The sequence below is a fragment of the Oncorhynchus clarkii genome, chromosome 30, assembly GCF_045791955.1.
Source record: "Oncorhynchus clarkii lewisi isolate Uvic-CL-2024 chromosome 30, UVic_Ocla_1.0, whole genome shotgun sequence".
NCBI classification, from domain to species: Eukaryota; Metazoa; Chordata; class Actinopteri; order Salmoniformes; family Salmonidae; genus Oncorhynchus; species Oncorhynchus clarkii.
Window position 1 is genome coordinate 8,303,253 of NC_092176.1, and position 26,279 is coordinate 8,329,531.

The 26,279-nt window shown below is 41.3% G+C and overlaps 1 protein-coding gene across 2 annotated transcripts in view; it reads left to right on the forward strand.

Annotated features, from left to right (window-relative positions):
• The window catches only part of LOC139390180 (BDNF/NT-3 growth factors receptor-like), a 90,277-nt gene extending 70,832 nt beyond the window's left edge, over positions 1–19,445 (forward strand). Inside the window, exons 16-17 of one of the 2 annotated variants that reach the window (XM_071137427.1) lie at positions 16,956–17,114; positions 17,499–19,445. In XM_071137427.1, the coding sequence (XP_070993528.1) occupies positions 16,956–17,114; positions 17,499–17,684 (345 nt within the window). In that variant the 3' untranslated portion in view covers positions 17,685–19,445. The remainder of the gene's footprint in view (positions 1–16,955; positions 17,115–17,498) is intronic. The other variant, XM_071137426.1, reaches the window with a different exon arrangement.
• The last annotated feature ends 6,834 nt before the right edge of the window (positions 19,446–26,279 follow it).

The window sequence follows — 26,279 nt, forward strand, 5'->3', positions numbered from 1 at the left end:
ATACCCTAGGCTTTGTACGACATTATAAATTACGTTGAGATTCCATCTTAATTCACTCTAACTTTATGGAAAAAGGTTTATTCAATAAACCCAGCAACTCCTCTCATACTAGGTAGAAACATTTAAACACATTTTGAGGCCTTAAGGGCAGTTGTATTTCAAATGTAGCACCCGGACGTAGAAAATCTAATAAGCGTTTTATAGTTACATCGTTAGGGTAAGTTAACCAAAAGTGGACACACCAATCAGTTTCTGAGACAATTGCCAATACATTGTAGACCGTTTAATAATGCTTAAACCTCATCTTTATCAAATTAACCATTAAAGATACCAACTCAAAACCTACGTACGTCTACGTATGGGTGGTTTAAATTGTATATAATTATATTCCCAGTATTACTTTATCAAATCTCTAGTAATCGACTATACACACATACAATTGATCCTTTTTTCATATATTCACAGAATACATATAAAATGCAAGAAAATATACTCTCAGCAGAACCAAAAAAAATTACTTTTGTTTCCCGGACAATGACCAGCCCGTCATGGGATCCTCAACGGTTCTCTAACCTCCCAGAGACCACGGGAAAATCAAGCCTCTCAGGAACTATAGACCTTCCGCTGCTTTCTAAAATATCATCCCGTTCTATGATAGGCAGTGAAGGAACAGAACCCCAAGATAAAGTTATATCAATGTCTGTTATCCAAATTTCAATCATCTGATTAAGCATATTTCTATATGTTACGATCCAAACGTCAGTTTAAGACTCATTTCCATATTCACACAACTCTCAAATCACAGTCACATAATGCTATTCTCAAACATACCTAATGAATTCATTGTTTTTCAACAATATTTTAACCTTTAGGAATATTTTCTTATTTCTATCTCATGATTAGTTCCTAGGATAATGCAACTCATACGTTTACCTCTTTCAATACTTCTAAAATGGGGTACAGGTTTAAAACAATTACAGGTGCAACCTACTTAATTAAACTATGTCATGAATGGTCTTAACTAGTTCACACAGATTCCAGATGTTTTAATATTAAATGGCCAAAACTAGTTCACACAGATTCTAGATATTTAATGCTAAATTACCAAACCCAGAGCATACCTGGCTAGCACATTTAAAATAATTGGAATTCACCACTTCTGAGGATCACTTAGAAGGTCACACAGACACTTTTCAGAATGAGGTCCTTCTTACAATAGGGTTTCACCAGGTACCGTGTTTCACACAGAACCCACAGTCACCCTGGCTCCTCACCCTTACAGACCGCACCAATTCAGTGTCAGGACGGCTCTTGGTTGCCCGCAACCGACCAGTGGCAGAGTATCTTTGAGTCCACAAACTCTCCGATTACTCTCCTCTGAATCTGACTTTGCGTGTTTTGCTCACCGCTTTATTTTATTTTTTAAACTAAGTTCGAGATGTGGTATCCACTCGGCTCGCTGCCTCTCAGATTAAAGGTGGGTCCATCTGCTTTGTTCCCGAAGTGTGGTCTCCCTGAGATTCCAAGTTTGAGGGATCCCTTGTGCATGATTTACCCAGGTTGTCAGGAGCGGTCACCAAGTGAAGATTAACATCCCATCCTCGTCGCCAAATGTGGTGGTTAATTTCTTTACCATCAAATGAGGAAAGACAAACTTATCACACAAGTCAGAGTTACACTTAAACAAAATCTTTAATTACTTATTAATAAGGGAGCAAGTCAATACAACGCACACATATAAAGTGCTCTACGATAATGATGGCTGGTAATGGCTGGTTGACGATTCACGCTCAGATGATTCGTTGAGAGCCCAGAGAAAATAGTACAAAGGTATTTTATAGCCAAGATACACCCCTTTTCAACCTACATGACGAACAACAGATATATAGAATGGGTCACAAGGTTAAGATTGGTATGAAAGATACCTATAATACATAGCAGACAGCATCTGCTGTGTTAACAGTTTTCATTGTATAGAGACCAGTGTCTGGCCCCGTATAGAACAGAAACACTAACTCATGCTCTGGAATGCTGTTTAGGAGTTTATCACCCAAAAGACATTGTAATTCTCCTGTCAGTGTTATCTCCCAGAGGCCCATCCTCAGTAGAACACACATACAATAGTTAAGAATACTCGATTCTGTTGCATAAAACAACCATTTGATGCAGTATAAGTATTATAATATAATCTTGCAATTTTCCACCATAATATGTATGTATGCATGTATGTATGTATGTATTTTTGTGTGTACATATGTTTATGTATGTATATATAGAGGTGAAGTCAGAAGTTTAAATACACCTTAGCCAAATACATTTCAACTCAGTTTTTCACAATTCCTGACATTTAATCCTAGTAAAAATCCCCTGTTTTAGGTCAATTAGGATTAGGATCACCACTTTATTTTAAGAATGTGAAATGTCAGAATAATAGTAGAGAGAATTATTTATTTCAGCTTTTATTTCTTTCATCACATTCCCAGTGGGTCAGAAGTTTACATACACTCAATTAGTATTTGGTAGCATTGCCTTTAAATTGTTTAACTTGGGTCAAACATTTTGGTTCGCCTTCCACAAGCTCCCCACAAAAAGTTTGGGGAATTTTGGCCCATTCCTCCTGACAGAGCTGGTGTACGGTCAGGTTTGTAGGCCTCCTTGCTTGCACATGCTTTTTCATTTCTGCCCACAACTTTTCTACAGGATTGAGGTCAGGGCTTTGTGATGGCCACTCCAATACCTTGACTTTGATGTCCTTAACCTGTTGATCCTACTTGAGACGCCTCAAGTAGGCACCTGGAAATGCAAATGCGCTACGCTAAATGCTAAATGTACTCGTTAAAACTCAAACGTTCATTAAAATACACATGCAGGGTATTGAATTAAAGCTACACTCGTTGTGAATCTAGCCAACAAGTCAGATTTTTAAAATGCTTTTCGGCGAAAGCATGAGAAGCTATTATCTGATAGCATGCAACACCCCAAAATGCCTGAAGGCGACGTAAACAAAATAATTAGCGTAGCCTTTGACGTAGCCTTTGACGCCTGAAGGCGACGTAAACAAAAGAATTAGCGTAGCCTACCTTTGACGAGCTTCTTTCTTGGCACTCCTATATGCCCCATAAACATCACTATTGGGTCTTTTTTTCGATTAAATCGGTCCATATATACCCAAAATAGCCATCTATGGAAACTGTGTACTTCAGAAAAAAACGTTGTTTCAAAACGCTGCGTCATTTTTTAAAATTAAAAAAGTTGACGATAAACTTTCACAAAACACTTCGAAATACTTTTGTAATCCAACTTTAGGTATTAGTAAACGTTTATAATCTATCAAAATGATCACGGGGCGATGTGTATTCAATAGCTCCACGTCTTGAAATCATGGTCGGAAAACTTTCCTCCAAAACATCCTGTCGGAGACCGGAAGAAATGGAATCCCCCTCCTTTGTTTTCCCAAGAAATAACTCTCAGGAAAATGACGAGAATGGCATCGTGTGGAAGCTGTAGGAATTGCATCCGTGTCCATATTTAATTTGGTGTCCTTTAAACAATACATGCAAGTGGCGCATGGATATTATTTTCAGCTTTCAGTGACCAGTTTTTCTTGCGCTTTTCGATGAAACACACGCTCTGTTATAGTCACAGCCGTGATTTAACCAGTTTTAGAAACTTCAGAGTGTTTTCTATCCACACATACTAATCATATGCATATACTATATTCCTGGCATGAGTAGCAGGACGCTGAAATGTTGCGCGATTTTTAACAGAATGTTCGAAAAAGGTAAGCTTAAGAGGTTTAACTTCTTCGATATAGGGGGCGCTCTTTTAATTTTTGGATGAAAAAACGTTCCCGTTTTAAACAAGATATTTTGTCACGAAAAGATGCTCGACTATGCATATAATGGACAGCTTTGGAAAGAAAACACACTGACGTTTCCAAAACTGCAAAGATATTGTCTGTGAGTGCCACAGAACTGATGTTACAGAAAAACCCCAGATAAAATACAATCATGAAGTGCCGCATTTTTTGAAACTGCCTCATGGCAATGACTCCTTATATGGCTGTGAAGGAGCTAGGAGCCAGCTTACCTTTTCCACGTTTTCCCCAAGGTGTCTGCAGTATTGTGACGTATTTGTAGGCATATCATTGGAAGATTGACCATAAGAGACTACATTTACCAGGTGCTCGCTTGGTGTCCTCCGTCGCAATTATTGCATAATCTCCAGCTGCAGTATTTTTCCGTTTGGCTCTGATGAGAAACCGACTGCCAGGAATGATTTTTCATTGAATAGAATTGTGAAAAACACCTTGAGGATTGATTCTAAACAACGTTTGCCATGTTTCTGTCGATATTATGGAGCTAATTTGGAAAAAAGTTTGGCGTTGTAAGTGACTGCATTTTCGTTTTTTTTTCTTAGCCAAACATGATGAACAAAACGGAGCTATTTCTCTTACACAAATAATATTTTTGGAAAAAATGAACATTTGCTATCTAACTGAGAGTCTCGTCATTGAAAACATCGAAGTTCTTCAAAGGTAAATGATTTTATTTGAATGCTTTTCTTGTTTTTGTGAAAATGTTGCCTGCTGAATGCTAGGCTTAATGCTATGCTAGGCTATCAATACTCTTACACAAATGCTTGTGTAGCTTTGGTTAAAGCATATTTTGAAAATCTGAGATGACAGTGTTGTTAACAAAAGGCTAAGCTTGTGTTTCAATATATTTATTTCATTTCATTTGCGATTTTCATGAATAGGAAACGTTGCGTTATGGTAATGAGCTTGAGGCTATGATTACGCTCCTGGATACGGGATTGCTCGACGCTAGAGGTTAAGCCATTTTGCTACAACTTTGGAAGTATGCTTGGGGTCATTGTCCATTTGGAAGACCAATTTGCGACCAAGCTTTTACTTCCTGACTGATGTCTTGAGATGTTGCTTCAACATATCCATATAATTTTCGATCCTCATGGTGCCATCTATTTTGTGAAGTGCACCAGTCCCTCCTGCAGCAAAGCACCCGCACAACATGATCCTGCCTCCCACGTGCTTCACGGCTGGGATGGTGTTCTTCGGCTTGCAAGCCTCCCCCTTTTTCCTCCAAACGATGGTCATTATGGCCAAACAATTCTATTTTTGTAGACCAGAGGACATTTCTCCAAAAAGTACGATATCTGTCCCCATGTGCAGTAAAATACTTGTTTTACTGTGGATAGAGATACTTTAGTACCTGGTTCCTCCAGCATCTTCACAGGGTCCTTTGCTGTTGTTCTGGGATTGATTCGCACCAAAGTACGTTCATCTCTAGGAGACAAAATGCGTCTCCTTCCTGATCAGTATGACAGCTGCGTGGTCTCATGGTGTTTATACTTGCGTACTATTGTTTGGACAGATGAACATGGTACCTTCAGGCATTTGGAAATTTGGAACCAGACTTGTGGAGGTCTACCATATTTTTCTGAGATCTTGGCTGAGTTCTTTTGATTTTCCCATGATGTCAAGCAAAGAGGCACTGAGTTTGAAGTTATGCCTTGAAATACATCCACAGGTACACCTCCAATTGACTCAAATTATGTCAATTAGCCTTTCAGAAGCTTCTAAAACCATGACAGAATTTTCTGGCATTTTCCAAGCTGTGTAAAGGCACAGTCAACTTAGTGTATGTAAACTTCTGACCCTCTGGAATTGTGATACAGTGAATTATAATTGAAATAATCTGTCTGTAAACAATTGTTGGAAAAATTACTTGTGTCATGCACAAAGCAGATGTCCTAACCAACTTGCCAAAACTATAATTTGCTAACAAAATATTTGTGGAGTGGTTAAAAAATTAGCTTTTGTACAGCAATCTAAAGCCTCTTTGGGCTCGGTGTGCCGCTAGCGACCCACCTCGACAACATCTGGTGATAGTGCAGAGAGCGAAATTCAAAATACAAAAATCGTAATATTAAACGCTCATGAATATACAAGTGTCTTGCATCGTTTAAAAGCTTACCTTCTTGTTAATCCAACCGCTTTGTCAGATTTCATAAAGGCTTTACGGCGAAAGCATACCATGCAATTTTCTGAGGACAGCGCCCCGTATACATCAGCATTAAATACATTATACAAACCACAGAGGCGTCACAAAAATCAGAAATAGCGATAAAATAAATAATTTACCTTTGAAGATCTTCCTCTGTTTGCAATCCCAAGGGTCCCAGCTACACAACAAATTGTTGTTTTGTTCGATAAAGTCCTTCTTTATATCCCAAAAAAGTCAGTTTAGTTGGCGCGTTTGATTCAGTAATCCACCCCTTCAACACGCAGACAAAGGTATCCCAAAAGTTACCAATAAACTTCGTCCAAACAAGTCAAACAACGTTTCTAATCAATCCTCAGGTACCCTAATATGTAAATAAAATATACAATTTAAGAAGGAATGTAGTATGTTCAATACCGGAGATAAATAACGAAGTGTGCGCCCTCATCCACAAGACTACAGTCAAAATGAGAACCACCTTGAAAAACTACAACTACTAACTCATTTTTAAAAGAACAAGCCTGAAACCCTTTCTAAAGACTGTTGACATCTAGTGGAAGTCATAGAGGAAGGAATTCCATTGAATATCCCATAGACAAGCATTTGAATGGACCATGACCTAAAAAAACAATATCTGGATGGATTCTCCTCGGGTTTTGGCCTGCCATATCAGTTCTGTTATACTCACAGACATTTTCTTAACTTCTTATGGTATAGGAGACGCTTGCGTCCCACTTGGAAAAAAAACTGGGAAAATGCAGTGCGGCAAATTCAAATAATGATATAAAATCAAACATTCATTAAATCACACATATAAGATATTCAATTAAAGCTACACTCGTTGTGAATCCAGACAACATGTCAGATTTTAAAAAGCTTTTCGGCGAAAGCATTAAGAAGCTATTATCTGATGATAGCACAATGTCAATAAAGAGGGTAGCATATTTCAAACCTGCAGGCGCTACACAAAATGCTGAAATAAAATATAAAACATGCATTACCCTTGACGAGCTTCTTTTGTTGGCACTCCAATATGTCCCATAAACATCACAATTGGTCCTTTTTTTCGACTAATTCCGTCCATATATACTCAAAATGTCCATTTATAGAGCGCGTTTTATCAAGAAAAAAAACTGCTTCCAAAATGACTACAAAATATTTCAAAAGTTGCATATAAACTTTGCCAAAATATTTCAGACTACTTTTGTAATACAACTTTAGGTATTTTTAACCTCTAGCGACGAGCAATCCCGTATCCAGGAGCGTAATCATAGCCTCAAGCTCATTACCATAACGCAACGTTAACTATTCATGAAAATCGCAAATGAAATGAAATAAATATATTGGCTGACAAGCTTAGCCTTTTGCTGCGACACAAAAGTCAGAAATAACGATATAATAAATGCCTTACCTTTGAAGATCTTCTTTTTGCAATCCCAAATGCCTCAGTGACACAATGAGTGGTCGTTTTGTTTGATAAATTCCTTCTTTATATCTCCAAAATGTCCATTTATTTGGCGCGTTTGATTCAGAAATACATCGGTTCCAACTCGCCAACATGACTACAAAGTATCTAATAAGTTACCTGTAAACTTGGTCCAAACATTTCAAACAACGTTCCTAAACCAACCAATCAGGTATCCTAAAATTTAAATAATCGATCAAATCTAAGACGGGATAAACAGTTTCCAATACCGAAGAAAAATAACACGAGCGCGCTCCTGTTCACGCGCACCAAAATACTAGAGCCCTTCAGAGTGACACGTACAAAGGACAGAACTACTTATTCATTTCTCAAAAGAAAAACATCGACCAATTTCTAAAGACTGTTGACATCTAGTGGAAGCCATAGGAACTAGAATCTGGGCCCTAATAAATCAGGATTCCCATAGAAAATCATTGGAAAACACAATGACCTCAAAAAAAAAATCACATAGTTCAAGTAACAGACACATCTCAACATCAATTGTTCAGAGGAGACTGCGTGAATCACAGCTTCATGGTCGAATTGCTGCAAAGAAACCACTACTAAAGGACACCAATAAGAAGAAGAGAAATATGTCTTTTGGTCTGATGAGTCCAGATTTGCAATTTTTTTTGGTTCCAACCACCGTGTCTTTGTGAGACGCGGAGTAGGTGAACGGGTGATCTCTCCATGTGTGGTTCCCACCGTGAAGCATGGAGGTGATGTGATGGTGGGAGCGTGCTTTGATGGTGACACTGAGTGATTCATTTAGATTTCAAGGCCCACTTAACCAGCATGGTGAGAGTATCATTTGTTTTTCAGCAGGACAATGACCCAACACACCTACAGGCTGTGTAAGGGCTATTTGACCAAGAAGGAGAGTGATGGAGTGCTGCATCAGATATCCTAGCCTCCACAATCCACCGACCTCAACCCAATTGAGATGCTTTGGGATGCGTTGGACCACAGAGTGAAGAAAAAGCAGCCAACAAGTGCTCAGCATATGCAGGAACTCCTTCAATACTGTTGGAAACACATGTTTGGTTAATGTATGTTATTTCCTAGTTTTAATGTCTTCACTATTATTTTACAATGCAGAAAATAGTAAAAATAAAGAAAAACCCTTGAATGAGTAGGTGTGTCCAAACTTTTGACTGGTACTGTATATATTTGAAAAAATATATATGGGGTATTGGAAGTGATGCAGACAATTACATTGATGGAAGTTACAATCTATCTGCAATATTAAAGCTGATGTACCCCCTTAAAAAAGGAGGGGGAGCAGCCAGCCTAAAGCCTCCCATAAGCGCTCTTTCAAACCCTCTCTTTCAAACCCGCCTCACAATTCGTAATTTTGACTTCTTCTTTGAGGTCTTCTTGCCCAGACTAGCAGTGGGTTAGTTATTTATGAGAGAGAGTGAGAGAGAGAGAGAGAATTTTCTCAACTCAGAATATTGAGCTATAAAAACCATTGGGCCCTCTGTCTGAACATGCCAGTAAAACTGCTTCTCTTAATTTTTGATGAACCCAGGATGTTAAGAACAATTAATCAAGGGCTTCCTGACAATGAAACACTCAAACGCACACACAGACATAAACACAAACAAGCACACACACACACTCATGTACATACTGAGGACGCATTTCGTTCTGAACCAAACCAATATTTTTTCGTTACATTCCACTGTTCTGACCAGCAAAATAGCAAATAGCAAAACAGCAAAAAGTTCTTAGATTCAAACTCCAAAAAAGAAACTGTTTAAGTTATTCCTTTCTGTTCCTTTTTAACCTCTGAAATAAATGTACATTGTTTTACATTTAGCTCGACATGAAATTAATTCACCAATCAGTGAGGATAAATCAGTTTGCTATGAAGCGGCAAGCTATTTACATACATTGGACAGACAAGTGTAGGGTGCAAGATCTGACCAAAATTTTGCAGGTGGGGAGAGGTTGTAGGAGGGTGTAGGAGGAGGCTTGGCTTGAAGTACTGGGCATCTTGTTTTGTTGTGACATGCATTATCTTATTTAGGCCCACAGAATTAGAACTACAGAGGAGCGTCTTCTATGAAGGAACTTTGAATGTCAACATTGGACCAGAGCTAGCTAGCTAGCTAGCTAACAAGTTTGTGTGTGCAGAGCGGCAGCAGAATTTAAATCAAAACCTGTCTTACCTTTTTTTAGTTAATACATTCGATGTGAAACGTGATAACTATAGTATCCTTAACTAGCATTGAAAAAGTTAAGCGATTCTTCTCTGATTAAATATTTTTCTCCCTAATTTCGGAATTACACTTGTAATGTCAGTAGGCTTTGCTTCGGAGGGGGAGGGGCTCGTAGTCTACACAGAATTTTCAGCTGGCAGGCAAACACTGGATTAAGTTTCTGACTGACAGACTGAGGGCTTTGCATATGGGTGCTTTGTTACATTTTTTCGGTGGGACTGGGAAAAAAAAGGCCAGGAATGTAAAATAACATTATTAACCGCTTCCCATGCTTTTAAAATAACTTTTCTGTTCCAGAACATTATAGATCACTTTCGTTCCCGGTTCTGATTCTGTTCCTCAATTCTTTGTAAAAATATTTTCCAGTTTTTGGTTCTGTTTCCTGAACCTGTTCCAACCCCAGAAACACACACAAACACACTCTAACATACAGTGCTGCTAGGAAACTGTAAAAAAGTTGCAGTCACTAAGATCAGGAGCACAGCATTAATATTTCAAACCACTCCACGTTTTACAATGTGATAAAACAAACAACGATAAATACATACACTCACTAGATGTTGGCTTCGCCCTCAACCCCACACTGTTCTTGACCATGAATCCATCGCAACATACATACTGTACTTGGAAACTCAAGTGGGGTTTTAGTTATGTGAAAACACTTACAGTGAGTTATTTGGTGAGGAGGCGTCAGGAGCCTTTGAGAAGGCGGACTAGAGATGGAGCCAGATTGGTTTACACAAACAAACACACATATCGGTGATGACTATCTCTTGGCTTTAATGGACTGATAAAGTAAAGGCTACTCTGACGGATAGGAGAGAAGAAGAGACCACGCAGGGCTGAGTGGGCGGCAGACAGTGGTGGCCAACAACAGCTTCCTGTATCGTGCAATGTCTGGGACGATATGACTGTACTGTAGCTACAGTCCTAAGCATTAATAAGTCCACCTGTACTGAAGCACAGTGGGAGTAACTGCACATGAGGGACAGGGACATACAGTCCATTCAGAAAGTATTCAGACCCCTTCACTTTTTGCACATTTGTTACTTTAGTCTTATTCTAAATACATTAAATTAAATGTTTTCCTCATCAATCTACAAACAATACCCCATAATGACAATGCGAAAACAGGTTTTTAGATGTATAAGGTATAAGGTATAAAAAACAGAATACCTTATTTACGTAAGTATTCAAACCCTTTGCTATGAGACTTGTAATTGAGCTCTGGTGCATCCTGTTCTATATCGTGGAGCTCCACCCATATGGGAGCTCTGCTCTTAGTGGTTTACCCTTCTGCCTAGGCAGCGAATAGCCTGAGAGAAACTTATGCACACACCTGCAGCCAATGGGAGTACAGGTGTCCCTATGTTAGGGGATGCTTCCCCTCAATCACCCTCCCATTATCTTCAGTAACTTTGACTGGACTGAAGAAGCCGAGAAGAGAAGAGAAGAGAAGAAAAGAGAAGAGAAGAGAAGAGAAGAGAAGAGAAGAGAAGAGAAGAGAAGAGAAGAGAAGAGAAGAGAAGAGAAGAGAAGAGAAGAGAAGAGAAGAGAAGAGAAAGACTCAGGACGAACCCGCAATCGAATTCCAATTCTCAACGTCGTCCATCTCAATGAGCACACCGGTGTTTCTCTTTTAAGAGCTCAGTGTCGCTGCTTCTCTATGGTAGCTATGGACACACACAACTTTTGTTTTGTGTGCTTAGGGTCACAGCACACCAGGAGCGGCCTCACCAATCCCACTAATGCCTGTGCTGCGCCCTCCTTTCTTTAACCTCTCTAGGGTACGTGGGACGCTAATGTCCCACCTGACCAACATCCAGTGAAAGTGCAGGGCGCCAAATTCAAACAACAGAAATCTCATAATTAAAATTCCTCAAACATACATGTATTATACACCATTTTAAAGACAAACTTGTTAATCCCACCACAGTGTCCAATTTCAAAAAGGCTTTACGAGAAAAGCATACCATGCGATTATGTTAGGTCAGTACCTAGTTACAAAAAACACAGCCATTTTTCCAGCCAAAGAGAGGAGTCACAAAAAGCAGAAATAGAGATAAAATGAATCACTAACCTTTAGTGATCTTCATCAGATGGCACTCATAGGACTTCATGTTGCACAATACATGTATGTTTTGTTCGATAAAGTTCATATTTATATCCAAAAATCTCTGTTTACATTGGCGCGTTGTTATGTTTTACCTCCAAAAAATCAGTTGAAAATGAAGAGAGCTACATCAATTTACAGAAATACTCATCATAATGTTGATGAAAATACAACTGTTATGCATGGAATTAAAGATATACTTTTCCTTAATGCAACCGCTGTGTCAGATTTCAAAAAAGCTTTACGGAAAAAGCACACCATGGAATAATCTGAGTACAGCGCTCAGAGACCAAAACAAGCAATACAGATACCCGCCATGTTATGGAGTCAACAAAAGTCAGAAATAGCATTATAAATATTCACTTACCTTTGATGATCTTCATCAGAATGCACTCACAGGAATCCCAGTTCCACAATAAATGTTAGTTTATGATATCCATAATTTATGTCCAAATATCTCCTTTTTGAACGCGCATTTAGTACAGTAATCCAAATGCGCAGGCCCTAGGTCCAGACAAAGCCAAAAAAGTGATATTACAGTTTGTAGAAACATGTCAAACGATGTATATAATCAATCTTTAGGATGTTTTTATCATAAATCTTCAATAATGTTTCAACTGGAGAATTCCTTTGTCTTTAGAAATGAAAGGGAACGGAGCTAACTCTTACAGGCAAGCGCCTGACTGAGCACATGGCCTTCTGGCAGACCCATTACTCAATCAGCTCTCATTCCCTCCCACTTCACAGTAGAAGCTTGAAACAAGGTTCTAAAGATTGTTGACATCTAGTGGAAGCCTTAGGAAGTGTAATATGACACGCACTTGAGGGAGAGTGCGAGGAGCAGGAACAGGACGCACAGGGCTGTGGAGACGCACTGGAGACCTGGTGCGTATAGCCAGCATCAATGGTACCGGAACTTTAACACACTTCTTATGACGAGTACCTGGAGCTGACTCAGGTGGCACCAAGCTGACAACACGTTCCTTTAGTCCAAATCGGTGCATCCTCCACCAACTCAACAACTCCCATCTTTCTTGTTCTTGGGGTTTTTGTGGCCTTCCTCCCCTTCTTCGTCGCTGTACCTCCTTCGCTGCTTCCGCCTGCTTCCATGGCAGGCTCTTCTCTCCTGCCATTATGTCGTCTCAAGTCCAGGATGTTCTCTCCCTAATCTCCTCCAAAGACCAGGATGCCATTACCTCCCGGGCACGCTGCGTGTTCCGTTGTTGGTGGGATCTTCTATGACGTTCGTTATAATAAGTGGACCAAAGCGCAGCGTGATCTGGGTTCCACATCTTTTAATTACTAAGTGAAACTCACAGCAAAACAAAACAATAAATCTCAACCGAACCGTGAAGCTAACAATAGTGCTAACAGGCAACTATCCATAGACAAGATCCCACAAAACACATTGGGGAAATGGCTGTCTAAATATGATCCCCAATCAGAGACAACAATAAACAGCTGCCTCTGATTGGGAACCATACCAGGCCAACATAGAAATATAAATCACCTAGATGACCCACCCTAGTCACACCCCGACCTAACCAACAGAGAATAAAAAGCTCTCTATGGTCAGGGCGTGACATATTGACAGAATACTTAAGCATCTACCTGCTGGTTCAGATTAGTATGGCTCATATTCTGTTATCTGCCCACTAGCCATTGACAGTGTCTCCAGGCTGAGTAGGGAGGATTGTACTGAGGACGCAGTATATTGTGACACATTGTGTTACGGTACTGTGGGACTTCATCGCCGCCATTGCTGGGCCAGACCTTTTCATTAGGTGGGAAGTGTTAGGTTCGGCAGGGAGTACATTTTGGAGCGTTGCGCTCCCCCTAAAACCACTAGGTGCAGAGCTCCCCTATGGGGGCGGAGCTCCACGATGTAGAACGATATTTACTGGAGCTGTAACTCCAGTTCTATGAGTGGAGCAGAGCCCCATAGGACTTAAGGCCCTGCCAACCCCCAGTCTCGCTGAAGATAATATTTTTGAGAGGCTGACTGAGGGGAAGCATCCCCTTATATAGGGACACCTGTACTCCCATTGGCTACAGGTGTGTGCATCATTTTCTCTCAGGCTACTCGCTGCCTGGGCAGCGGAGTAAACGACTAGGAACAGAGCTCCCCTATTGGGCTCCGCTTCATTCATAGAACTGGAGTTACAACTCAGTTAACTATTGTTTCCATTGATCATCCTTGATGTTTCTACAACTTGATTGGAGTCCCCCTGTGGTAAGTTCAATTGATTGGACATGATTTGAAAAGGCATACACCTGTCTATATAAGGTCCCACAGTTGCCAGTCCACGTCAGAGCAAAAACCAAGCCTTGAGGTCAAAGGAATTGTTCATTGAGCTCCGAGATAGGATTGCATTGAGGCACAGATCTGGGGAAGGGTACCAAACAATTTCTGCAGCATTGAAGGTCCTCAAGAACACAGGGGCCTCCATCCTTCTTAAATGGAAGAAGTTTGGAACCACCAAGACTCTTCCTAGAGCTGGCCGCCCGGCCAAACTGAGCAATCGGGGGAGAAGGGCCTTGGTCAGGGAGGTGACCAAGAACTCGATGGTCACTCTGACAGAGCTCCATAGTTCCTCTTTGGAGATGGGAAACCTTTCAGAATGACAACCATCTCTGCAGCACTCCACCAAACAGGCATTTATGGTAGAGTGGCCAGACGGAAGCCACTCCTCAGTAAAAGGCACATGACAGCCCGCTTAGAGTTTGTCAAAAGCCACCTAAAGGACTCTCAGACCATGAGAAACAAGATTCTCTGGTCTGATGAATGCCAAGCATCGCGTCTGGAAGTAACCAGGCACCGCTCATCACCTGACCAATACCATCCCTACGGTGAAGCATGGTGGTGGCAGCATCATGCTGTGGGGAGGTTTTTCAGCAGCAGTGACTGAGAGACTAGTCAGGATCGGGGGTAAAGTTGAACAGAGCAACGTACAGAGAGATCCTTGATGATAACCTGGTCCAGAGCGCTCAGGACCTCAGCCTGGGGCGAAGGTTCACCTTCCAACAGGACAACAATGCTAAGCACACAACCAAGACAACGCAGGAGTTTCTTCGGGACAAGTCTCTGAATGTCCTTGGGTGGCCCAGCAAGAGCGCGGACTTGAACCAGATTGACCATCTCTGGAGAGACCTGAACGACCTGAAAATAGCTGTTCGGCGACACTCCCCATCCAACCTGACAGAGCTTGAGAGGATCTGCAGAGAAGAATGGGAGAAACTGCCCAAATACAGGTGTGCCACGTTTGTAGTATCATACCCAAGAAGATTTGAGGCTGTAATCGCTGCTAAACATGCTTCAACAAAGTATTAAATAAAGGGTCTGAATACTTATGTAAATGAGGTATTGTGTGTAGATTGATGAGGGGAAAAATGATTTAATCTATTATAGTATAAGGCTGTAACTTAAGTGAAGGGGTCTGAATACTTTCCGAATGCACTGCATTTCAGAAATGTATTTTATTACATGGGTCATTGTTAGATGATTACCTGTTTGTTACATTAACCATGTGCCTTGCTACAGCAAGACATTAAACAAACTAGACTTAACCTTTTAGTGCTCAGAACAGTATATATATACAGTATATATAGTGAGCTCCAAAAGTATTGGGACAGTGACAATGATGATGAGGTTAAAGAGCGGACTGTCAGCTTTAATTTCAGGGTATTTTCATCCATATCGGGTGAACCGTTTAGAAATTAAAGCACTTTTTGTACAAAATCCCCTGGTTTTAAAAGTATTAGGACAACTTCACTCATACAGTGCTGTGAGAAAGTATTTGCCCCCTTTCTAATTTTCGCTACTGTTATCAGATCTTCAACCAAAACCTAATATTAGAGAAATGGAACCTGAGTGAACAAATAACACAACAATGACATACTTCTTTCATTTATTTAATAAACCAAGTTATGCAACACCCAATGCCCCTGTGTGAAAAAGTAATTGCCCCCTTACACTTAAAAACTAGCTGTGCCACCTTTAGCTGCAATGACTCCAACCAAACACTTCCTGTAGTTGTTGATTAGTCTCTCACGTCACTGGGGAGGGATCAGCGGAATTTGTGGGTTTTCAAGCATGAAATTCTTGTTTCAAGTCCTGCCACAACATCTCAATTTGGATTAGGTCTGGACTTTGACTAGGCCATTTCGAAACTTCAGATTTGTTGCTTTTTAGCCATTTTCATGTAGACTTGCTACAATGATTACGGATAATGCTATTAAACCAGTCAGTGTGATCACCATTTGCCTCATGCTGCGCGGCACATCTCCTTCGCATAGAGTTGATCAGGCTGTTGATTGTGGGCTGCAGAATGTTGTTCCACTCTTCTTCAGTAGCTGTGTAAAGTTGCTGGATGTTGTCGGGAACTGGAATACACTGTCGTACACGTCGATTCAGAGCATCCCAAACATGCTCAACGGGTGACATGTTTGTTGAGTATGGAGGCCATGAAAGAACTGGGACAAATTTTTGCTTCCAGGAATTGTGTACAGATCCTTGCGACATGGGGCCATGCATTATCATGCTGAAACATGAGGTGATGGCGGTGGATGAATGGCACGACAATAGGCCTCAGGATCTCATCACGGTATCTCTGTGCATTCAAATTGCCATTGATAAAATGCAATTGTGGTCGTTGTTCGTATGCCTGCCCATACGATAACCCTACCCTCACAATGTTGACATCATTAGAGTGGCCTTTTATTGTCCCCAGCACAAGGTGCACCTGTGTAATGATCATGCTGTTTAATAAGCTTCTTGATATGCCACACCTGTGAGGTGAATGATTTATTTTGGAATTATCTTGGGATCAACACTTTACATGTTGCGTTTATATTTTTGTTCAGTATACTTTAAAGAATTCATCACAACTGGTGACTTGGTACCAAATGAAGTCTAGTTGCACTTGATTCAATGAATTCCAAGGAAATAAACATGTAATTTGCAGGTCATTAATGTTTAATGACCATTTGACCATTTCATTTGACCACTTAATTAATGACCAATTAAGTAGTTTCACAGCAAACAACTTCACATTTATGTATCATTCAAAGAAAAGGTGTGTACAGCAGAACAGTTTCCAGGCTGACTGTTTGTGTTGGTGTTGGTGTAGGTGGGCGGTCACACCATGCTGCCCATCCGCTGGATGCCTCCAGAGAGCATCATGTACAGGAAGTTCACCACAGAGAGTGACGTGTGGAGTCTGGGCGTGGTCCTCTGGGAGATCTTCACCTACGGCAAACAGCCCTGGTACCAGCTCTCCAACAACGAGGTCAGTCTCACCTCTCACCGAACCTTAACCCTGACCCTTTGACCATACTCTACCGCCATCCTAGCCTGGGTGCCAGTCTGATTCTGCTTTCTTGCCACCTCCTTATAACAATTCCATGAGGAGGTGGCAAGAAAGCAGAACAGACTACCAGGCTAGCTCCAACCTCCCTAGCTGGAATCTTATTCTAAACCCTCACATCCTCTACTTTGGTAAAGTTTTCCAAAGCTTTAGGCTAAGCCTGTAGCTCCAAGGCACATGTGTAGGTCTGGAGAGGATTGGAGAGTAAGAAACGCAAAGACAATTAAATCTGGCATATCGGCTGGCATTCTGATACTAACCCTGTTTATCTGCCCCCCCCCCCCCCCCCCCCCCCACCACACACAGGTGATTGAGTGCATTACACAGGGGCGTGTCCTGCAGCGGCCTCGCACCTGTCCCAAAGAGGTGTACGACCTGATGCTGGGGTGCTGGCAGAGAGAGCCCCACATGAGACACCACATCAAGGAGATCCACAGCCTACTGCTAAACCTAGCCAAAGCCTCTCCTGTCTACCTGGACATCCTGGGCTGAGCGGGTGTGCGTGTGTGTCGTGGCGTGTGTGCGTATGCGTACATGCACGTGGCTGTACAATACAAGAGAGAATGAGTGTGTGCCTGTACGTGTGTGTCTATTGATGCACCTGTCCTTGAGTGTGTTTTAAGCTACGATCAAACTCTTTAAGGCAATCAGAAGATTCCCCAACTGTTCCCTTGTGCCCTCCCCTCTCCTCTCGCTCTCTCTATCTCTCTCTTACTTTCTGCCTACTTCTACTCTTTCATGCATCTCTTAACCTACCACCTTCTTCCTGCTCAAGATACTTTAAGAATGGTTTGCAGTGGGAAGGCTTCTCCCATCGGCACAAAGGATTTTAAACTGTGCCTAAGTAGTCTACAGTAAATGGCTGAGGGCTCTATACGAGCAGGCAGTGGGTTTTTTCCCCAATTGGTTTCTGCAAACGCCATCCTTCTGTAAATAAAACCCCTGAGGTCGAGAAGAGGTGCCTCCACTGCAGATAGGCTGTTTCTTCTCTGTACATAGAGGACCAGACATCGGACCCCCCAATGTCCTGCAAAGAGTTGAGATGCGTTGCTCCGTGGAAGGAGACATGGAAGCAACCAGACTGTTACTTTCCCCTCATGTCAACAAGTCATGACATAACAAGACATAACAATATATAGTATTGCCCCTCATGCTGATGAGCAGCAACAAATGACATGCTATTGTATAACTGAAGCAATGCTGAAAGTAAACATAAAAGGGAGATTTGTGGCTGTTCACCAGTGGGTGCTCTTCAGCTGTCTGTCTGTTGTCATTGTCTGTGACTATGTACACGAAAGAGGGTATTTGATACATTTTTGGGGATGAAGATGTTTTAATTCCCATGTCAAGTGCTGATGTCATGTAATTTATCGATGTATGTGTCCAACATTCTCGGACGATCCTGAGACAGAGAGTATGAGCAGGATCTGTGTTAGATCGCCCGTTCATGGTCAGTGGCGAGGATCTCCGTTTAGGCGTGGTTGGGTCAACTGTGGTAGAGTCCTGGCACACACACATATCCCCCACCCCCTACTACTACACACACACACACACTCAAAAGGCTTCTGCAGGAAATTGAATTCTGCATGTTTTATTATTTTAGCCCCACAGTGCTTTAGCGACGGAGCCCCAGCCCTCGTCAGTAATGGTGTAATGTATATTTCATTAAGGAGCTAATGTTGGCCATTAGCACAGTCTCCCCCTCAGACATTTAAGACGTATTGTTTAATGGGAGAGAGGGAAAGGAGATGAGGAAGTGGAGGAGAGAAAGACGGCGAGATAGAGAGGAGTGGAGAGAGAGAGAGAGAGCGAGAGGGAGGGAGGGAGGGAGGAGGCCTGAATGTCTGCAGGGAAATAGTGAGATAACATCCATCATAGTGCGGTCTTGTCGGTTTTCGAACCCACAGCTGTTTGCTTCACACACCTCGCATTCCTGTGGTGGGTTCCTCAACCACACACACAGACACAGACACACACACACCACCCACAAAACCTTCTCTTACACATTCAAGGTCAACTGTAGGCTCACCTAGACTTTCAAGATCAAACGCCTGCATTATCATAGACACACAATAAACAGACTTACTGAGATGTAATAACTTCATACAAGACTGTTTGAGTATCATGATATTGTCATATGCTTCTGTAACTGATTGCATGTGACTGGTTTGGTCATATCCTCAGTACTTGATGGTATTGATATTTGTGTTCTTAATTATTATTTTATTAAAAAATTATACATTTTTTATGAGACAACGTTTCTGAGGTCTAAGTCAATTATGTGGTCTGAATCGGGGCCTGACTCCAATTTAAAGTGATCTAATTGATTACGCTGACAGTATTATGTGCGTGTGCCTCCGAAAGAGTGCAATACTTGGGCCCACATTGGGCTGTGGTCAAAAGTAGTGCACTATACAGGGAATAGGGTGTCATTGCAGACGTAGACTGTGTGTGTCTGTTTGGGTCCTTGCACATGCTCTTTGTTGCATTTTCCTGCCTGCCTCTTGAAATAAACATTAGATCCAATAATGTACCATCCGTTCCACAAAGAGAATGGATGTCTTTCTGTGCGAGAGCAAGTAGAAAATGCTTCACAGGTATTCAATATTGTTTACACAATAACGCTGTGCAATACAAAGCAACATTGTGTGCAACAGCCTTCAGTGCGAGAGTAGTTGGCAGTGAAATAACTGCCCCTGTGAGAAAGAGCACTCGGTGTCCATCGGAACTAAGAAACCACTCTTAAAGCGCTTATAGCCTACATGAATTGGCTAAAGTGGGACATGGCAGTGGTGGGCGAGTAAGTGAATTGTCTATCAGAGGACTGAGTAAGTGAATTGTCTATCAGAGGACTGCACTGGAAGACGTTTCTATGTGACTCTCTTCCATCACCATAGACCCAGTCTGAGTTTACTCTACATCCTGGTCAAGCTACTGTGACTAATTATGGAGCCTTCCCAGAATCCTTTCTGTTGGAGGTTCAACATTTCCGCCTACCGATAGGCTCTAGGCAATGGGCGGCACCAATCGCAGTGATATCGTTCTCTTTGCTAAAGACAAATGGACACCTCAAAAAGGACTGACAATCACAACCCTTAACAAGTGACCTGCTGTGTAGTTACAAACCTCTCCTCTCTCGATGTATCTTCACTTTCTCTTTCTTTCTTTCTCTTTCTTTCTTTCTTTCTTTCTTTCTTTCTTTCTCGTTCTCTCCCAGCTGTTACACTGTCCAACTGTGGCATCCCTGATGGGTCAGTGAGAGGCGTGTGTGTATACGACCCATGTGGCTCTGATGGCTTTAGTCTCAGTGCTGTGACTGGAGTTTCTCAGAACGTGTGTAATACTAATGTGACCAGCTTCTCTCGATGAACGGACCAGTCTGTTGTGACACGGTATCATTAATAAAAGTGTTATGTCTTACGTCATCCTGGGCAGATCTGGTGTTCTCTGTGTGAATAAGGGAGTGTTAGTGTGGTGAGTGTGCGTTGGAGTGTTTGCGTACAGTAGCCTATAGATCACACTTTAAAAGAGCTGTAACTTATGTCTATAAATGTGTGGCCTTTACAAGGCCTACGTAGATGCTTCACAAATCAGTTGTAATGTCACAGTAAATGTGATTGATATAACAGGTCCTTACATCTAGAGCGTGATGCATAGGCATACGTTTATAAGCTGTGGCACAGGCTTTATATAACCCTTTATACTGTGACCATTGCTTACAAATGATTTGAGAAGTATGTACAGGACCTATAAGCATTCACCCCTCTTAGATTTCTTCACTTTTTTATTGTGTTACAAAGTGGGATTAGAATGGATTTAATTGTCTTTTTTTTTCTTTCTTCAACAGTCTACACAAAATACTCTAATGTCAAAGTGGAAGTTTAAAGATAAAAAATAAATAAATCACTAATATACCTTGATTGGATAAGCATTCACCCCCCTGAATCAACGCATGTTAGAAACACCTTTGGGGCAATTACAGCTGTGTACATTTCTAAAGGGCCGATTCAGACTTAGGAATTTACACCTTTCCTACTCACTTCTCGGTATTTGGTATTAAAATGTACCTTATTCAGTCACGTAACAGTCTCTGCAGTTGTGGCTACCCTGATCGCTATGAATAAATATCATTCAGCCACTGACAACCCTCCCACTTGCTGTCCAACAGATTTTCCCCTGGAGTTTTCATTCAATAGCGGTTTCAGTACATGTATCTTAAGCCATCCCTTTAAATACGGTGAACCTTTAAGTTTGAATTTTGTCGACAGACTCACTAGAATATATCAAGAGAACGGGTTCAGAATATTAGGGGTCAATAAAAAAAAAGGCCATCTAAATATGTGCATATTCGTCTCCATTTCAGCACCAATTCGTAGATTTAAAAATACTCTGATCTTATAGATTATTTAGGTTTAGGGAAGTATTTCTGAATCATAAAAACAGGTTTGGAGAGCCTTTACGCACAAAAGAAAGCGGTGGTTTGATTCAAAGTAGACACTTTTTCCACTTGGAACCGGAAGGTTCCCTGGACCTTATTCAGGGTTTCCTGGTGCGTAAAGGTGGTGGAATTATTAGGGAATTAAGTCAAGATCAGAATTTGTAGACAGACCTCCACCACACCTTCATTTATTCGATCTCCACCCCAAATGAATAGCGGGGTGAAAAGCATGATATTCTCATGCTTAAGTTCAAGGTCAGAATACGGATAAAGAGAAAAGTGCATAAAAAGGGAATTACGTTCCATTTACACGTGTTTAACTTGGGTTGGAATGTCCTCCCCTAGAGCTTTGCACACCTGGATTGGGCAATATTTACCCATTATTATTTTCAAAATTCTTCAGGCTGTCAAGGTGTTGGAGATCATGGCTCGACAACAATTGTCAAGCAGATTTAAGTCCACACTGTAACTGGAACACTAACTGTCATCTTGGTAAACATAAGGCTTTGCATTGAGGACAAAAAAGTGTATTCCTTTGCTGTGTTTTTTTTATTTCAGTGTTACTTCAGTGCCTTGTTGTATACAGGATGCATGTTTCGGAATATTTGTATTCTGTATATTTTTCATTTTTATTTTCACCCATTTAGGTCATTATTGTCGAGTCACTACAATATTGTTGATCCACCTTCAGTTTTCTCCCATCACAGCCGTTAAACTCGCAAATGGCCTCGTGGTGTCATCCCTGAGTGGTTTCCTTCCTGTCCTGCAGCTCAGTTCAGAACGACAACTCTATATTTGAAGAGTCTGGGTGGTTTAATACATAATCTACAGCCTAATTATTAACTTGACCATGCTCAATAAAGAGATATTCAGTGTCTGATTTGTTATTGCTACACATCTACCAATCACTGCCCTTCTTTATGAGGCTTTCGAACAGCTTCCTGATCTGTGTAGAATGAAACGCAATACTTGACGGGTGGACCTTACAGATGTCTGTATGAGGTGCAGAGGAAGGGGTAGTCACACAGAGTGAATCCATGTAACATATTGTGTGATTTGTTGTGCCACGTTTTACTCCTGAACTAATTTAGGCTTTCCTGAGTAAAGGGGGTGTGTCAAATGTTCTTTTGACTTTGACATTATGGAGTAAGTTGTGTAGAGCAATGACAAAATATCACAATGAAATCTATTTCCATTGTAATGCAACAAAATGTTGTTTTTTTAAACTAAGGGGGGTTAATACTTATAATACCCACTGTATATTGGCCTTATAAAGGGCTAATGAAGGCTTTGGCTATAGCTTGTTATTAACGTGTGACCAGCCTCTAGATCCTGTGCTCTCACAGACACATGAGCCAACCCAATTACAGTAATCACAATGGGGTTCTGACCATGTGCGGATGAAGTTTCGAGACAGCTTCTAAATCCCTCACGCAATTAAGAAACAGTTGAGCTAATCCACTTTCTTTTAAATAAGTAGCTCTGTCGTCTTTTATAAAAAAAAATTACATTGAAACAAAACCTTTGACCAAAATGAAACGAGAAAACGTATGAAGGGTCAACTCTCTCCATGTGCCGGTGTGTGTGCTGCATGTGTGCCTGTGTGCGCGTAGGTGCAGACGAGTCCATGTGCTGTGTGTAAGGGCAAGAGGGAGGGACAGTATAATTCTCTATGATGTGCAAAGCACTGGAACTCTGGACTCAGCAGTCTGCCCTCATAAAGAAGACCTTTAATCAGTGCACAGTGGAGTGAGGCAGAGGGAGAGGCCATAAACGCAAATCAATGTCACAGAGAGACACAGAGGAAAAGCGGTCTGTGTATATAGGACATCACTCAAACAAGTAAATAGTCAGCACACACGGTCCCCATACTGATATATCTCTATGGCCAATCCTCCACACCCAAATAATTATTCACCATAATAGCTCCACACACTTATTTAGACATACTTCACCTGACTCCCATTCAGCAGTGTACAGTATCTGCTGTACTCTGGCTGAATACGGCCAGAGAACTAGGATGGTTCTTGGAGGGGGCTTCCATCCACTGTATAAAAAAAAAAGTTGTGAAGTTGAGCCAACTTAAAAAATCAAGGCTACCAGCTGCAACACAATTTCTAGTTTACTCAATTTTGGGTCAGGAAAGTTCTGCTAACATACAGTAAATGTGTCGCAAATGCAAACTTCAAACATTCAAGTTCACGCAACTGTTTTTTTTTCAACTCAGAAAGCATTGGATTAGAGAAGCGGTTCCAAAGCTTTTCATTTCCAAGGACCATCAAACCCCTGTCAAGAGCTCTTGAGGACCCCCATTTGCAGTCACAGAATTGTGTAATATAACATATCTTAGTGGTCAAAAGTAGAGTTTTACCAGTGAATGTAACATATTAAAGCCTATTATTACAGATGGATGTTTGTTAAACAATTTGCATTGAGAAATCGGACCACTGCAGATTGAAAACCATTAGAATTGGCATGAAACCAGTCGACTGGCATGAAAGGAGAATTTCATGCCAGTCAAATTGGACTTTGTTTTTACAGTGTAGGTGGAGTGGAAAGAAAGCAGAAGGACAAAGTGGAGGGAGAGGAGGAAAAGTGGGAAGTTCGAGGACCTCATGTCCCCATACAACCTCTCTTCTACAGAGCACCCCTGTACCTCTGTGCCTGTCCATTGAGATGATTTGCGTAGTGTGCACGTTTGTCTGTACGTGTGCGTGTGTGCTCGCGGGCGCTCGTGTATGTGTGTCCTAGCAGATGTGGTGCCTCCAATGCTAATGAAGGCAGTTTGACTGGAGCTCAAGAGAGATGGCTTAATGAATGTTCACAGCATCACCATGGAAACATTTGTTTGATGCTTTTCAGACTAGAGAACGTGTGTGTGTGTGTGTGTGTGTGTGTGTGTGTGTGTGTGTGTGTACACGTGCTTGTGCGTACTTGTGTTGGGAGAAGGCACTAGAACAAAAAGCACCTTTTGTGTTGAGAGGAAGTTAGAGACGCCATCTGTTGGTTGAAGTGAAAACTCAACTGCTATGAAATTGTTCCACAATCTTTAACTATCATTCATAGAATTATGGTTCCCTTTCTCATACGAGTAAGTGTGACCAATTCACCACTCATCCATATGTAGTCAAATATTTCACTTTTTCATTTGTCATCAAATCTTAGTTTGTTCTTATCCCAAATTCAAGTAACCTTACAGTGAAATTCAGAGATACTTGAGATATCTCAAAGACATCCTGGAAAAAGCAGATGCAGTTGCATAAAATAATGAGAATATTAAAAGTTGGAAACATCCTGGAGGAAATGTGTCATTACAGATAACAGGCATAAACACGATGAAACAATTTCAACCTAGATCCTAGTCAGAGAAGAAACCGATAATGATGTGCTCTAATTGTTGGTATTAACGCAATGCAACCTCTATTTACGTCCTAATCCCCCCTAAAGCTGCACCTGGAACATGACATCATTCCCAACGCTGTGTGCGTGTGTGTGTGTGTGTGTGTGTGTACATGTGTACATGCGTGTGTTGCAGACTGCGCTTCATCCCACATTGTACAGAGAAAGCCAAGAACACTTCAACAGAAAGCAAAAAGTGCATGTTTGTGGAGAGCGGGAGCGAAATGTGAATAGGTGACCGCAAAAAAATTGTCCTTCTTTCTAGCCGGTCATCGCGCTTGGATGCACACATGGATATTGCACCCGCCCAGAGTGTTTATGTGATTCAAATAAGAAGACGCAAGTTTTGACTGACGACCAAGTTGAATGTTTACTCTAGGAACATTGTCGGGGCATCCAAAGAAATAAACAAAAGTCGATTCCTGAGTAACTGGAGAGTGTGTGGGGGTTAATACTATGTGTGGTGATGGTGAAAATGAGTAAAAGTCCTGGACTGAGAAGCATCCATACTGTTCTTGCCAGACAGCCTGTAGCAAGTCAGAACCTTCAGAGAGCATCCAAAGCCAACTCAGATGAGCTCCAGCTAGCCATTTTTTCATGATCCTACAAGGCGGATTATGTCCTGCCACAGTTATGATGTTGAGTCACCACCCACCTCAGCCCACACCGCCACACAAAGCCATATACATGAGATTCTTCAAAGTAGCCACCCTTTGCCTTGATGACAGCTTTGCACATTCTTGGCATTAACTCAAACAGCTTCATGATGTAGTCGAATGGAATGCATTTCAATCAACAGCTGGGCCCTGTTAAAGTTAAATAGTGGAATTAATTTCCTTCTTATTGCGTTTGAGCGAATCCGTTGTGTTGTGACAAGATAGGGGTGGTATACAGAAGATAGCCCTATTTGGTAAAAGTTCATATTATGGCAAGAACAGCTCAAATAAGTAAAGAGAAACGACAGCCCATCATTACTTTCAGACGTGAAAGTCAGTCAACCCGGAAAAGTTCAATAAAGTTTCTTCAAGTGCAGTCGCAAAAACCATCAAGCGCCAAAGGACAGATTTCCACTGGAACTCTAAAGGATACCGATGAGAAGAAGAGACTTGCTTGGGCCAAAAACACGAGAAATGGACATTAGACCGGTGGAAATCTGTCCTTTGGTCTGATGAGTCCAAATGTGAGATTTTTGGTTCCAACAACTATGTCTTTGTGAGACACAGAGTAGAGGAACGAATGATCTCCGCATG